Source organism: Rhineura floridana, chromosome 7 (assembly GCF_030035675.1).
Source record: "Rhineura floridana isolate rRhiFlo1 chromosome 7, rRhiFlo1.hap2, whole genome shotgun sequence".
Taxonomy (NCBI): domain Eukaryota; kingdom Metazoa; phylum Chordata; class Lepidosauria; order Squamata; family Rhineuridae; genus Rhineura; species Rhineura floridana.
The window spans coordinates 126,869,346-126,884,793 of NC_084486.1; the positions used below are offsets into that span (position 1 = coordinate 126,869,346).

A 15,448-nucleotide genomic window follows, 5' to 3' on the forward strand; every position below is an offset into this window, starting at 1 on the left:
AGTGACTAGTTTGTAGGGACAAAGAGAATTATTACAATAGTTATTGTACAGAAATAGAAGAGGACAACAAAAAGGGTAGAACAAGAGCCCTATTCCAAAAGATTAGAGAAATTAAAGGGAAATTCAGACCCAGAGTAGGGATGTTGAATAATCAACAGGGGAACACACTGAGTGACTGAGATGAAATAAAAGGTACGTGGAAGCAATTCACTGAAGAACTCTATAAAAGAGATGCCAGGATGACAGATTCATTCGTGGAGGAACTGTATAATGAAGAACCAGAAATTTTAGAATGTGATGTGAAAGCTGCTCTTAAAATACTTGGAAGAAACAAATCACCTGGAACAGATGGCATACCAATAGAGATGCTACAAGCTACTGAAACGTAATCTGTCCAAATATGGAAAATTAAACAATGGCCCACCAACTTGAAGCGTTCAATATACATTCCAATTGCAAAGAAAGGGGATCCCAGGGAATGCAGTAATCATCAAACTCTTGTCTTAATATCCCATGCAAGTAAAGTAATGCCACAACAAAGGCTCTATATGGAGTGAGAAATGCCAGACATCCAAGCTGGATTTAGAAAGGGAAGAGACACCAGAGATCATATCGCAAACGTACATTGGATTATGGAACAGGCAAAGGAATTTCAGAAGTAAATCACCCTGTGCTTTATAGATTACAGCAAAGCCTGTGACTGTGTAGATCATTAAAAACTATGGAATGCTTTAAAAGAAATGGGGGTGCCACAGCATCTAATTGTCCTGATGCGCAACCTATACTCTGGACAAGAGGCTACTGTAAGGACAGAATATGGAGAAAGTGACTGGTTCCCAGTCGGAAATGGGGTGAGACAGGGGTGTATTTTATCACCCTATTTGTTTAATCTATACGCAGAACATAGCATATGGAAATATGGTATCACTGAACACTAAAGTCAGGATCATTCAGACCATGGTATTCCCAATCTCTATGTATGGATGTGAAAGTTGGACAGTGAAAAAAGAGGATAAGAGAAAAATCAACTCCTTTAAAATGTAGTGTTGGAGGAGAGCTTTGCACATACCATGGACTGTGAAAAAGACAATAATTGGGTGTTAGAACAAATTAAACTAGAAGCTAAAATGATGAAACTGAGGTTATCATACTTTGGACACATTGTGAGAAGACATGATTCGCTAGAAAATATAATAATGCTGGGAAAAACAGAAGGGGAAAAAGAGGAAGGCCAAACAAGAGATGGATTGATTCCATAAAGGAAGCCACAGACCTGAACTTACAAGATCTGAACAGGGTGGTTCACGACAGCTGCTATTGGAGGTCACTGATTCATAGTGTCACCATAAGTTATAATCGACTTGAAGGTACATAACAACAACAACAACTAATTAAGACAGCATAAAGTATACCAGATCAAAATCATGTTCAAGAGCAAGGCTGCTGCCAGCTGAACTGACCCAAGGCCAGCAGAGGAAAAACAATTTTTTAAAATAGTTTGAGTTGCACCACCCTTTTTACTGGTGTAGGTTCTGCTGGGTTGCCAGGTCACTTGATTGAGTTTAACAGAGTTAGCATTCAGTGTAAGTCCCTCATCACACCCCCAGAATGCTCCTTTTTGGGACATGCCAGCCTCAGCTAAACTGGCTTTGGCCAGGATTTGGGACTTACACTCTCGTAGCTGCAGATCCACCAGATCCTAACTTGCTCATCCCAGCAGATCTTGGGTTTGAATTGCTCCATTAGTCAGCCTGTGGCATCATTATTTTGAAAGCTGGCCAACTTTCTAATGGAACAAAAAATGCCTTTGTGTTTTCAGGCATTTAGATGCTGTTATATTTTGAGAGTAAAAAGACATTTAATCCTACTACTTCTGCTACTTAAACTCATTGCCTGTGGAGAATAATGGTCTTTGCAACAACATTGCACGTTTTACATCCTATATGTTATTCATGTTTTTGCACTCTTACATAATAGGTATTTTCAGAGCCATTGTTCCATTATGTGTCATAGTAGTTTATAATCCTTCTTATTTTCCTGTGTATTTTTCCATTAGATATTTAGTAGCTGTTCCTGTTGGGTCCAACAGTTTTATTTATATTCCTTCTTATGTTCCTCTGTGACTTGGTCCTAAAAAATATGAATGAAGCATTTTTAAAGTTATCTACATGAATATTTATCCCATGAATATCCTAGAAATCCTAATCAGATTTTAAAGCAGAAAGATGGTCAGAAACTTTACTTCCACAGTATTTAAAAATAAATCATATTCATAATTATGAAAAAAATAGAAGGAACTGTGATGGTCATATACATTCTAGCCTGGAAACAAATAGCTATATCAAAGAATTAATTGATGAAACATAAATAATTGACTCAGAATTAAGCACAAAATTACTGGGTTCAGACATAATGATAAATTATGAATTAGCATTATGTTTATGAGCTTTGGGTTCGTGTGCTCCCCCTCCTTCTCTGGCACAGCTGAGAGGAGGAGATTGGGAGCTTTTTTTAACTAACTGTGGTTTATTGCTATGTGCAAACCTGGAATTGTGGTTAGCATTAACTATGGTTTAACTATGTTCCATGGGATTGGGGAACTCCCAGAACAGATTTAGGGGGCACACAGGGGGAGGAGATGGAGATACTGTTCCATTGTGCAAGGAGAAATTCTTGAATACAACCCAGTTTGTCTGGATTTACATTATGACAAGTGGAAGCAAAAACTTCTAATTTCCTCTTTATGACTGGGCTGAAAGAGGAGAGAGCTTGAAGCTTGAGAGCATAATGCTAAACCACTGTCCAAGTGTAGCCAATGTTGGCATCAGTTTTAAGTTATCTAGTGGATGGAGAGGGCTAATTGGGAAATTAGTTTGTAAGAGAGAGAGACACAGACTAAAAATGGCAAATGTCTAGTGTAAGGGAAGAGTTAAAGTTGGTGTGGGAAACATTTGGGCCTCCAGCTACTGCTGAACTACAACTCCCATCAACCATGGCCAAAGGTTCCCCACAACTGAGTTAAGCCTATTAAAATTACAATTACAAATTCAGTTGTGTGCTAAAAACATGGCAATGGCAAGTTAAGGAAATCAGGCCTAACTTTCACACATCGTAAGCAATAAATACATTATAGTGTGTAACTCTGGACCTGCAAAACTTATATACAAAACCACACAGCTTTTCTGTACAAAGAAGGACAGAAAAACAGAGTGCTCTGTGGCTTTGGGGGGAGTTTGATCCAACTGGGGGGCATTATTGCTGTTGTGATTTGACTCAGGAGGGGGGGGAAGATTCCCCAAACCACCCTGATTCACTCTGTCAGTTGCCCTCTTCCCCCACAGCTGATGTACAGCCCTAGTAAGTGCTATATTTTGGGCATTTTTGACTATCTGCAAATGGTAGTTTATAAACTTCTGGGGAAATGGCAACGGAGGAGGTTTGTTTGCTCTGAGCTCTGTGATTCTGTGACTTTTTATAATTTATTTTCCTGTTTTATGATTTTAGCTTTTTTAAAACTCGGAACATTTCAATGCCCTGCTAGTGTGCTGCAATTTATGAGCCAAAGCCTGCAGTTTACAACCTGAACTGTCAATGTGTGAGGGCTGTTAGCACAGAACCGAGGAGATAGCGTTTTGCTTCGAAGCAGTCTTATCGTTTTACTGTTTTACGGCTGCCCTGCCTGGCTCTTAATGCACAGTGTGGTTGACGCCAGTGAAAGATTGTAAAAGGAGAAGTACTGTACTCCCTTTTCTCTTGTTCTGTTTTTCCTTTTTGGTTGTTTGTTTCCTTCCTCCCTTTCTGCTTCTCGGAACAAACTCAGAGGGATTAAGGTACAATGGTTGTAACCAGATCCCAGGAAAACCAAAAGAGACTCACAGAACCTTCCCCCGTATCCGTACAGAGATCTATCCTGGAATACCGTCTCCCTATGGAGACTGGAGGAACTTGGAACAAAGGAACTTTTAGGAAGGGCAGCTCTACCTCAGTGCCGCCAGATCCTCGGATTTTTACTGCCTTAGTGAATGATGAAAACAGTAGAGAGCCCCAGCTGGGAGAGTCGGCTCTCAGTTGTAGAGATTTTTGTTCATCGTCACCTGAAGCTGGTTCATGTTCATTTACTTCTAGCACTGTTCAGTATGGCAACCCACCTGTAAGGGAAGCAGAAAAGGATACGCAGGTGGCCCTCTCTGAAATATATAAATTTCTCACGGATCAATGTTTTCTTACAGCCCTAATGAATGAGAACATATTCCAAAGCTTGGACAATCTAAGACAAGAACTCTCTGGTCTCAAGGCCAACATGCAGGTCATAGTGGGCTTAATTGAGATGGGGATTCTGACAACAGCTCCTGTACCAGTACCGCCTAGACAAAAAGCTGAGGAAATCTATACCTCAACAGAATCACTGGATGACACTTCCCATGTTCTTGCCAAGGTCACAACAGAGCCACTGGCTGACACTTCCTGCACTGAGGCCCAGGTCTTCAGGGATCATTTGAGTGACTTCCTGATGGACTGGGAAAGTCAAGGGACGACTTGGCCAGACATGACAGATGTGGAAGAATCGCAGGTCAACACCTTTGAACTTTCCCACCTTACTCTCTCTGACCCTAACCTCATTGTTTTGGATGAGTGGCATGAGGAGCTCCCAATAGAATACAAGTCAGACGTTCCCATGGATCTGAATGGAGCTGCAGATGAGGGTGAGGAACGGAGGAAGAAGCCGAATCAGCTAGCTAATGAACCTATAGGGCCTCTCCAATTAGAACAGGAGAAGACCGACTTCTGTATCTCCATATTTAATTGGCCTTTGAAATGGAAGGATGGCTTGTGGAAAAATGGTACAGAAGCGTTAGCAGATCTATCTTCGGCTGCCGGGATCCCAAGGAAGGACCTGGGAGTTATGTCTTGCACTTGCTTGTACTCTTGGGGATGTGGGAGAGTAAGGGGTATAGTTGAATTGTCCTTTGCCTGTTTGGAACATTGTCAAACTTTTTGGAATTTTCTCTCATATTTTAAAAATAGTAATTTCATCATCATCATCATCATTTCATCTTTTTATTTGTATGCCGCCTTTCCACATAAAATTGTGCTCAAGGCGGCTTACAGCAAGGGGAACAAAAATACATCTCAAAAACAATTGCAAAAACAATTTCCTAATAACAAAAAATAATAAAACAGTGACATAACAAATATAATAAGCAAAAACAACTTGTCAACATTAAGACAGTCAGTAAAAGAACACTGAGGAGAATATGGCTGGCACCTGTAATAGCTGTCCGAATCTCCCGGGCTGCTTCCTCCCGCATCTCTATTGAGGCTTGTTCACTGTACCAGGCAGCATGTGGAGTACAGATCAGATCTGGTGCATCCTTCAGAGGACCCTGACTGAAGCTGAATGGTTCTGACTCGTGTACATCCAAAGCTGCCCCTCGTATCCTTCCTTCCTTCAGGGCTTGTGCAAGTGCTTTTTCATCTACTAGCCCTCCACGAGCCATGTTCACCAGGAAGGCTCCCTGTCGCATCTGTTTAATGGTGAAATCATTTTAAGTGGGGCATTTTAAGTATCTTTTAAGTGGGGCAAGCATACTTTGGGCCAAAGCCCCAAATTTACGTACTCTTTTCAGGAAGTAGCTTGACAAAGGAAGGTCCCCAGCCATTTTTTTTATCAACACAAAAGGGCACATTTTTCCTATGCCTCCCTTTATAAATGCAGGTCTCCTAAGGAATGTATACCTTCCTATGTAACATACCCAAATAATATTCCTGTCTCATGGCAGAGCCATGGAGACTCCACCTCTGGGTCTCTTGGGAGAAACCTACCTCCTTGCAGATCCAGACCCCATTGGCTATGACTCAGCAGTCCCCACCAGCAGGCGCTGCCTACTCCAGCTATAGCAGTTGAGGGCTGGCAGCTAAAAGCAAGATTCCTGTGGGGGTGGGTAGCCTACTTGAGTTGTGGAAGCCGGTGTCGTGGCACGTGTAGATCAGAGGGGAATGATGGGGAGAAGGTGGGAGCCCAATATATGAGGCTTGAAGGCAGAGGCTGGTGGAGTGCTGGGGGCAGGCCATGTCAGGTAAGAGGAACTAGGGAGAGATGCATAATATCTGTCCCCTGTTCCGGGCCTGTCAAGAGCCGAAAGATAACTGGGGGATCCTTGACTCCATACTCTGGCCTTCGATTGCTGCTGTGCAATGCCAGATCTGTTGCCCAAAAAACATCGCTCATCCACGATATGATATTGGATGGGGGCGCGGATCTGGCATGTATTACGGAAACCTGGCTGGATGAGGCCGTTGCTCCTATCCTTGCGGCCATGTGTCCCGCTGGGTTCCTGTATGCACAGCAGCCGAGGGCTGGTAGTCGGGGAGTGGGAGTGGCGGTCATTCACCGAAGGTCTCTGGTTCTCACCAGGCCTCCTCTCCGTAAGACCAAGGTTGCGGATTGCATGTACTGGAGGTTGGGCCCACAGGGCAGTCTAGGGGCTCTGCTCGTGTACCATCCACCCCACTGCACGACAGACTCCCTGGCTGAGGTGCTGGAGGTGGTTTCGGATGTCCATGTGCAGTCCCCAAACTTGTTGGTATTGGGGGACTGCAATGTACATTCGGAGGCCATCCTCACAGGGGTGCCTCGGGACTTCATGGAAACCATGGCTTCCTGGGAGCTGCACCTTATTCCAACGGGGCCCACCCATGTAGCTGGTCATGCTCTTGACCTTGTGTTTGTCTCTGGAGAGGAGGGAAGAAATCTGAAAATTGGGGGTACATCCATCACCCCCTTGTCATGGTCAGATCACTATTTGATGAGGGTGGACTTTTCGGTGCCACAAACCCTCCGCGGGGGTAGAGGACCCATTAGGATGGTCCGCCCCAGGCGTCTGATGGATCCAGATGGATTCCTGAATGCGCTTGGGGATTCTTTGGAGCAGGCACACGGCCACTCGGTTGAATCCCTGGTGGAGGGGTGGAAGCCTGGTCGGTCCAGTTGCCCTGGAACCGATGGAACATGTCAAGGCCTCCTGTGATGAGTTTGCAAAGCACTTTGTGGATAAAATAGATCAGATTAAGAGTGCTATTCCGTGCACTGTGGACACAGTGAGCGAGCCAGAGGCGGCCAGTGGTGCTCTGGTGGTGTGGGATCTGTTTCGGCTTCTTCCTTTTGATGAAGTGGACAAGGTGCTTTGAACCTTAAAGCCAACCACTTGCTTACTCGATCCTTGCCCGTCGTGGCTCATTATGAGCTGCAAGGATAGACTGGGCGAGGGGATCAAGGCGGTGGTAAATACGTCGCTGGAAGAGGGAGTAATGCCATCAGCCCTCAAGGAGGCAGTAATAAAACTGATTCTAAAGAAGTCCTCCTTGGATCCCCATGATTTGAACAACTTTCGCCCAGTCTCAAATCTGCCATTCTTGGGCAAAGTGGTTGAGCGGATGGTGGTGCAGCAGTTGCAAGCTCACTTGGAGAAAGCGGATTATCTGGATCCATTTCAATCAGGCTTTAGGCCTGGACATGGGACTGAAACAGCCTTGGTCGCCTTGGTGGATGATATGAGGAGGGCGCTGGATAGGGGCGAATGCACCTTCCTTGTCCTCCTTGATCTCTCAGCGGCTTTTGATACCTTTGACCACCGTATCGTTCTGGACCATCTGGAGAGGTTAGGTATAAGGGGCACTGTATTACAGTGGTTCCATTCCTTCCTCTCTGGTAGGTACCAGTGTCATGGCCCCCTCAGAGGACTCCTCCAATGAGGACAACTCAGGAGTAACAGCAGCAGACCCAGAAGGAGACATGGAAGAGACTCCTGAGAATCCAGCTCCTTCTCCCCCTCAGCTGCAGAGCACCCCAGATACAGCGGAGGCCCTGCAGCCAGACGCAGACAGTGAACAGGATACTCCCCCCTCACCTGCAGAACGTAGACAGCAGAAGGTCAGGCAAAAGAGAGGCAGGCCTGTCCCCTTAAGGCCCAAACGCTGAGGGCTCACACCTGCTGTCAACCCTGCTCTTTATAAGGCACACCTTCGCTGCAGCTTGTTGTTGACTGCAACGTCAGGCGTGGCTTCGTGTATTCCCAGTTTCCCTGCAGCATCTCTTGGACTGACCCCTTGGCAATTGATCCTGGACCTCTACTGACCTCGCTTCTGGACTTGTGACTTGGCAAGTAAGCTTCAGACAGGCCTGGCCCTTATCAGGTTCCCTCCTCGTTGGCCTGGCAGATTTACAACCAGTCTGCTGGCTAAGGACTTCCCTTCCCTGCTAACGACCCAGGAATTTCCAACCCCCACTGCTGACTCAGTGCAGAGCTGACAACCAGAGAGCGGCATTGGGGGATGAGGTTTTGGATCCTTGGCCTCTCACTTGTGGGGTGCCACAGGGTTCTATCCTCTCCCCAATGCTGTTCAACATCTATATAAAGCTGCTGGGGGCTATGTTATGTTATGTTATGTTACGTTTTATTTCTAGGCCGCCTTTCGGCCAAATAGGCCCCCAAGGCGGCTTACACACAAATACAAAATACAAATAAAAACAATACAATTTACAAAAAAAAAAATCAAACTAACAAAGTCGTAACATCTCTAAAAAAACAGGAGCAGCAAACCAAAAGCATTAATCTTCCTGGTAAAGGGCAGTCCCCAGAAAAATGTCACTAAGAGCAGGGGTGGGGGGCAAAGCAGGTGGAAAAGCATGCCCCTTGATGGTCCCAGCACAGTCCCAAGTCCCATCCCTGCAGCAGCATGTATCAGTCTGCAGCTCTTCCTGATAAGGCCCAGGCAGAGGGGTGGGGCAAGGCAGATGGAAATGCTTGCCCCTTGATGGTCCCAGCACAGTCTCATTCCTGCAGCAGCACATCTCAGTCTGCAGCTCTTCCTGATAAGGCCCACACAGAGGGGGTGGGGCAAGGCAGATGGAAATGCTTGCCCCTTGATGGTCCCAGCAGTCTCACCCCAGCAGCAGCATGTCTCAGCCTGCAGCTCCTCCTGATAAGGCCCAGGCAGAGGGGTGGGGCAAGACAGATAGAAATGCTTGCCCCTTGATGGTCCCAGCACAGTCTCATCCCTGCAGCAGAGGATTTGGGCTGCAGTGTCACCAGTATGCGGATGACATGCAGCTCTACCTCTCTTTCCCAGGTTGGCTGTAGAAACCCTGTCCAAGTGCCTGGAGTCTGTAAGTGGCTGGATGGGAAGGAATAAGCTGAAGCTGAACCCTGACAAAACCGAGGTACTGTTCTTGGGAGACAAGGGAAGGTTGGGGGATGTTCACCTGGTCCTCAATGGGGTGCAATTGCCCCTGAAAGACCAGGTCCACAGCCTGGGGGTCATTCTTGACTCCCAGCTGTCCATGGAGGCTCAGGTCTCAACTGTGAGCCGGGCAGTGCTATATCAACTCCATCTGATACGGAGACTGCGCCCCTACCTTCCCAACCATATGCTCCCATCAGTGGTACTTGCCCTGGTCTCCTCTCGCCTAGACTACTGTAATACGCTCTACGTGGGGTTACCCTTGAAAACGGTACGGAAGCTGCAACTGGAACAGAATGCAGTGGCTCGCCTGATCAAAGGCAGCCGCCGGTGAGATCACATCACTCCAGTGCTGAAGCAGTTGCACTGGTTACCGGTTATTTTCCGGGCCCAGTTCAAGGTGTTGGTTTTAACCTTTAAAACCCTATACGGTCTCGGCCTAGTTTATCTGAAAGAGCGAAACAGCTAGACTGGAGAGGACTAGGGAGAGGGCTTTTTCTATTGTGGCTCCCACTCTGTGGAATTCCCTCTGAAACGATCTCCGTCATGCCCCTGCTATGATGAGCTTCTGCTGGGCCTTGAAGACCTGACTCTTCAGACAGGCTTTTGGGGTGGGTTACGTTTATTACTACTGTTGAGATTTTAATGTTTTAATGTATCTGTATGTTTTTATTCTTTACGTCGCCCAGAGTGGCTGGACAACCAGCCAGATGGGTGACTAACAAATCTAATAAATAATCAAATCAAATCAATCAATCAATAAAGGGTAGTTTGTTCCTCCTGGGTCAGAAAATCCCCCAAATTCTGAATATGGTGGCTATTTCCTTATTGCATGACAGCAGAAACCTAGCTGCAATGAAACGAGAAATACAGGTGCAAAGACCAGATTGAAAGAGTCTATAGATTTTAGGTATTCAATAAACATCTTTGAAGTTACACAATCCACATGAAATCACCTTCCTATATATGTATGTGCTTATTTTCCCCAAGGCCTTTTTATATTTCCAAAGCAGATACATCTCTTGCCATGGCTGTATTTGGTCTTGCATTTTGCTCCACTTTAGCACAATATACTTATGTGCCCAGGAGTGCTCTCCACCAAGTCAGAAAAATCATGCCAGAAAGGGTCAAAACACCTCTTGCCTCATTCTTTTAGAGAAAAAGTGAGCAAGAGGTGACATGATAGAAGTGATTAAAATTATGCATTGGATGTTAAAAGTGGATAGAGAAAAGTTTTTCTCCTCTCATAACACTAGAACTCAGGATATCCAATGAAGCTGAATGTTGGAAGATTCAGGACAGACAAATGAAGTACTTCTTCACACAGTACATAGTTAAATTGTGAAATTCACTCCCACAGGAGGCAGTGATGGCCACCTACTTGGGTGGCTTTAAAAGAGGCTTAGAGAAATTCATGGAGGATAAGGCTATCAGTGGGTACTAGCCATGATGTATTTGCTTTGCCCCCATAGTTGGAGACAGCATGTTTCTGAATACCAGTTGCTGGAAACTTCAGGAGAGTCGGGGATGGGGGAGTGCTTTTGCACTCAGGTACTGCTTGTGGGCTTCCCATAGGGATCTGGTTGGCCACTGTGAGAACAGGATGCTGAACTAGATGGGCCATTAGCCTGGCTCAGCAGGCTTTTCTTATGTTCTTATGGTTGCTTTCCAGTGACTCCCCAATTCTTAGTTTTTGCTCTTAAAAGGGGAATCTATGAGACACTGGTATTCACATGATATAGACATTAATTCCCCCCAGACAGACTGTAATAATGGGAGTGGTCTGTTTAAGTGCACGTTGCCAGTGGGGGCTCTAGAATGTCAAACAGCATACTGCCCTAATACCTTTCAACATTGTTACAACTAATTTTCCCATGATATAAAGATGATGCCCTCATCTCTTCTCATTGTGGTCAGGTACAACAGGCCGTGTCTCTCCCAGCCTTACCTGGAGATGCCGGGGATTGAAGCTGGGATCTTCTGCCTGCAAAGCATGTGCTGGGCCACTGAGCTATGGCCCTTCAAAAAGTAGGATGAAACCACATGTGATGGTAGCAGACCCATGTGCTTCTGTGACACTGGACTTTATTTGTTTAAATTAAAGATGTATTTTGCTTATTTGCTGCTTAAAGTAAAAAGTGCTGGGCCTGTTTAGAAAAATAGCACAGTAAATTGACAGTTAGTTTGCTTGTGAGTTAATCTGCTGACAAGTTAATTTACTTGTGTGTGTGTGTATAGAGAAATGCTAATTTGCTGACATGCATTATCATTGTTTGTTTAAAGCTGTGTTTGCAAAATAGCTATAGCTGGGAAAATCAGTAGTTGTTGCAAACGTACAGCTGTACTGTAGAAAAGTATCAAACTATGTTGCAGAATTACAAGGCTAAAATGAACATAACAAGATAACAAGTGTGAAAAACAATCTCCTAATATGGTTACCAGGAGGAAATGGGTATGGACTAATGATGTAGTTATGATGTAGTTATTATGATATTGATGCATGCATAATTAGTAAAACAAAGCTTATAAAAAGGCCAGCACTGCAGTGTTTTGCCAGAACTGGCTTGGCCCTTCTCCACGTGCACGTGTTAGCAATAAACATACTCCATCCTCCATCTTGTTTCGTTTGTTTCTGAGACTCTATTGGGTGAGTATTGGGAGTGGATCCAAGCTACTAGCACCCCCAAAGGGGCTAGGGCGTTTTGTTTGTTACACTTCCAGCCCCTCACCTGTTTCAATCATGTAGAAAGCATGATGGAGGTCCAATATAAGGACTAAAAAAAGGGACACAGGTGAGTGGAGCTGAACCATTCCCCTCTCCCTAGCCTTATCTCTCCCCCCCCCAGCTCTCCCCTGTAGCCCTGTTCTCTCAGACAGGCCCACTTCCAGTATTGACACACCAGCTGAGAGAAAAGTGCCTTAAGGAAGGGGTACTCATAAGGAGGTATGCCACTGGCAGCAGGGAGGGGAGAGGGTCTCCTCGCCCACATCCCCCATTTTATCCTTAAATTGTATCCTCACCCAGCCCCTAAGAAGAGTGGTTACAGGGAGGTAAGTCCTAGGTGGCAGGGGTGAGGAGTGATCCACACCTGCACTTAGGGATGGAAGGATCTGTCAGTTTTGTTTCTCGCAGTGTCTCATTTTTCCAGTCTTAAATCTACATTTCTACACTTTTGATTTATTTTTTTTAAAAAGTCCTCATGAAAATTCTTCAGCATTTTTAGTGCGAATTTCTCCTAATAAACACATCTTTGTATGCTGTTTTGACTAACACACACATTTTTGCCAGGAATTTCTAATATAATAAATTTTCGAATGTCATTTTCACTAATATATTCATATTTATGCACACTTCCCCCTATTTTTTTGGGGGGGGTAAACATTGTTCAGTTGGAGAACTGTATTATAAAATTCGGATGAGTGTGAATTTTGAAGGATGGCTCTGTGTGTTTCAGTTCTCATATTGTTTAGAAAAGTGCAAATTTCATAGATTCAGCTTTAAACGAGAACTAAATCAAATTTCTCCCCCATCCTTACTTGCGCTCCCTTTTTTCTCCTTAAATTGGACTCTTACCTGTCACCTTTTTGTTGTTTAAATCATAGTTAGCCCTTGTTTGTGACTGCAGCAGATCAGTAGATCTAGGTTATGTTCACAAATTAGGTGCCGCTATCACATCAAGTTTGGCCTTTAACCTACTGGTTAATTTGGCCCCTTTCTCTTCTTGTGGGATAGCAGCCCTTTTTTTTCTATATATGGACAGTCTATTCTGTTGAAGGGGGAAAACAAAAGAAACACAGGGACAATATTTTACAAGGCTTTTAAATTTGTGTGGAGCATATGTGCAGGCACATGTTCAGACCATGTTGATCAGCCTTGCAGTGTAATGGAGCAGGACAAAACCAATGTACAAATCAGTGGAGCCTGCGACACATAAGACAAATTAGTCTTTATAGTGCCAGACTTCATGAATTATGTGGTATTAAAATAGATCCACATTATGCACATGGAATAATAGGCGTGGCACGATAATGGTTGGTTTTGAAGTATTGTTGTCTTTATAGCAGAAATGCTTCTGACAGTATAATGTTGACATCTGCTGGATATGTCTCACTATGTTGTGTTGAATAGCTTCAGAAGAGGTTTCTCCAGATGACCTTTTATTCAGCATTCATCCTGATTTTCTTGCATGAAGCTTAGGCTGTGAAACTAGCCGCCAGATCACAGCATTTCCATTAGCCACACCTGGAGGGGAAATGAGTTGATCTGCCTATCGGTTGTGAAATCTCTTTAAAGCTGAATTTTTTTGAAATGCACTCAAGCTGCTCCCACCAGGATTTACAGTAAAAGGAGATGGGTTTGACTAGCATCACGTCCCCCCATTTTCAGAAGAGAGAGGTGGAGACTCACTGGAACCGGCAGAACAATGAGTGTGTTTCTAACCATAGTCAGTGGTTAGATTATATCCGGTCTTCATTAAGTATTTGTTCTGATTTGTTTGCAGGGAGATTATATGACAATGAGCATTCATCCTTATTTCCCTGTGGGGTGTGTATTTTATTTAACAAAATTTATATATGTGTCTTCTTGTTAGTCATTTACTCATCTCACATTTTTAGTGCATTTCCCTGTCACTTCCCAAACTGCAAAAAGTCATCATTTTTTAAACTGGATTTGTGTTGCTAGGGTGAAAAAGCCCTTTAATCCATTTAAAGTGTGTAAACCTAAAGTTGTGGTATGCACTTGCATCCTTTCCACAAAATATTGACAGTTCTTGAGGCAGCTTAAGAAGCATAAAGTAACACACTTTAAAACAAGAATATGGACTGCATTTGTGCAAAAATCTTCTGAGTTCACACACATACACACACACAAAACTGTCTGGAATTTGTTCTTTTATGATATAGCTCATTCCAGCATGTGGCTCAGGAGGCAAAGGTGATAGCTGCTTCTTGATTTTTTTTCTTGGAAAGGTCTTTCTGTAGCTAGAATTGATGAGATCCAATAAAGCTGAATGTTGGAAGATTCAGGACAAATGAAAGAAAGTTTTTCTTCACACTGCACATAGTTAAACTGGGGAAATTGCTTCCACAAGAAGTAGTCATGGCCACCAACTTGGATAACTTTAAAAAAGGTTCAGACAAATTCATGAAGATTAAGATTAAAGTAATCAAGAGAGCCAGTGTGGTGTAGTAGTTAAGGTGTTGGACTATGACCTGGGAGACCAGGGTTTGAATCCCCACATAGCCATGAAGCCCACTGAGAGTCACTGCATCTCAGCCTCATGAGTCACCTTAGTCAGAATCAACTTGAGGGCAGTCCATTTCCATTTTTTAAGGTAATCAATGGATACTAGCCAGAATTGCAATGTTCATTCTCCACTGGTGGAGGCAGTATGTCTCTGAACACTCATTGCTGGGAATCACAGGCGGGGAGAGCACCGTTGCGCTCAGATTCTGATTGCAAGCTTCTCATGGACATTTGGTTGGCCACTGTGAGAAAAGAAAGCTGGGCTAGATGGGCTCTTGGCCTGATCCAGCAAGGCTCTTCTTATGTTCTTATTTTCCTCATGGTGGAATGGCATGCCAATCATAAAAGGTTTCCCAGATGCTTTGTAGGAAAATGCAACAATATACAAAAAATCGTGAATTCTATTCTAACATTCAAAATATGCAAACTCTTCATTAGTTTTGATGTGCTGGTGAAGACTGAGCTGCAACACTCCAGGTGCAAATCTTACCTCAGCCATGAAACAGTAAAAAAGATCCAGAACAATAGTGGCAAAATAGTCACAAAACAGATCAAATGCTGTAGATCTGCTGAAAAGGGCTATTCTGGGCTCTCTTCCAGACAACTTGTTTATTCAGTATTCATCCTGATTTGTTTGCATAAAGTTTGTGGGGAGGATAGACAATGGGCTATTTATTGAGCATTCATTCTGATATGTTAGCAGGGAGATTACATGATGATGTTACACACAACTGTTATCCAACACTTTCCACTGCATTTTCTTGTCACTCCCTTTATTGCAAGAGCATCAAATCAATTGTAATTGCACATCTTGAAGTAACCATTATGTGACTGAATCCCACCTGAAAATAACGATTGTCTGGAAATCTGGGAACGCTCTGAGTATATCTGAGTAAATAACAGCAAAAAGCTATGCATGTCTACTGAAAACTAAGCCCTATTGAGAGATCAGATGGATTT

At 44.0% G+C, this 15,448-nt stretch overlaps 1 protein-coding gene across 1 annotated transcript in view; it reads left to right on the forward strand.

Annotated features, from left to right (window-relative positions):
• The first annotated feature begins 8,966 nt into the window (after positions 1 to 8,966).
• The window catches only part of OTOL1 (otolin 1), a 58,935-nt gene continuing 52,453 nt past the window's right edge, over positions 8,967 to 15,448 (forward strand). The window contains exons 1-3 of the mRNA XM_061637728.1: positions 8,967 to 9,220; positions 11,158 to 11,268; positions 13,743 to 13,786. Coding sequence (XP_061493712.1) covers positions 11,254 to 11,268; positions 13,743 to 13,786 — 59 coding nt within the window. The 5' untranslated portion in view covers positions 8,967 to 9,220; positions 11,158 to 11,253. The remainder of the gene's footprint in view (positions 9,221 to 11,157; positions 11,269 to 13,742; positions 13,787 to 15,448) is intronic.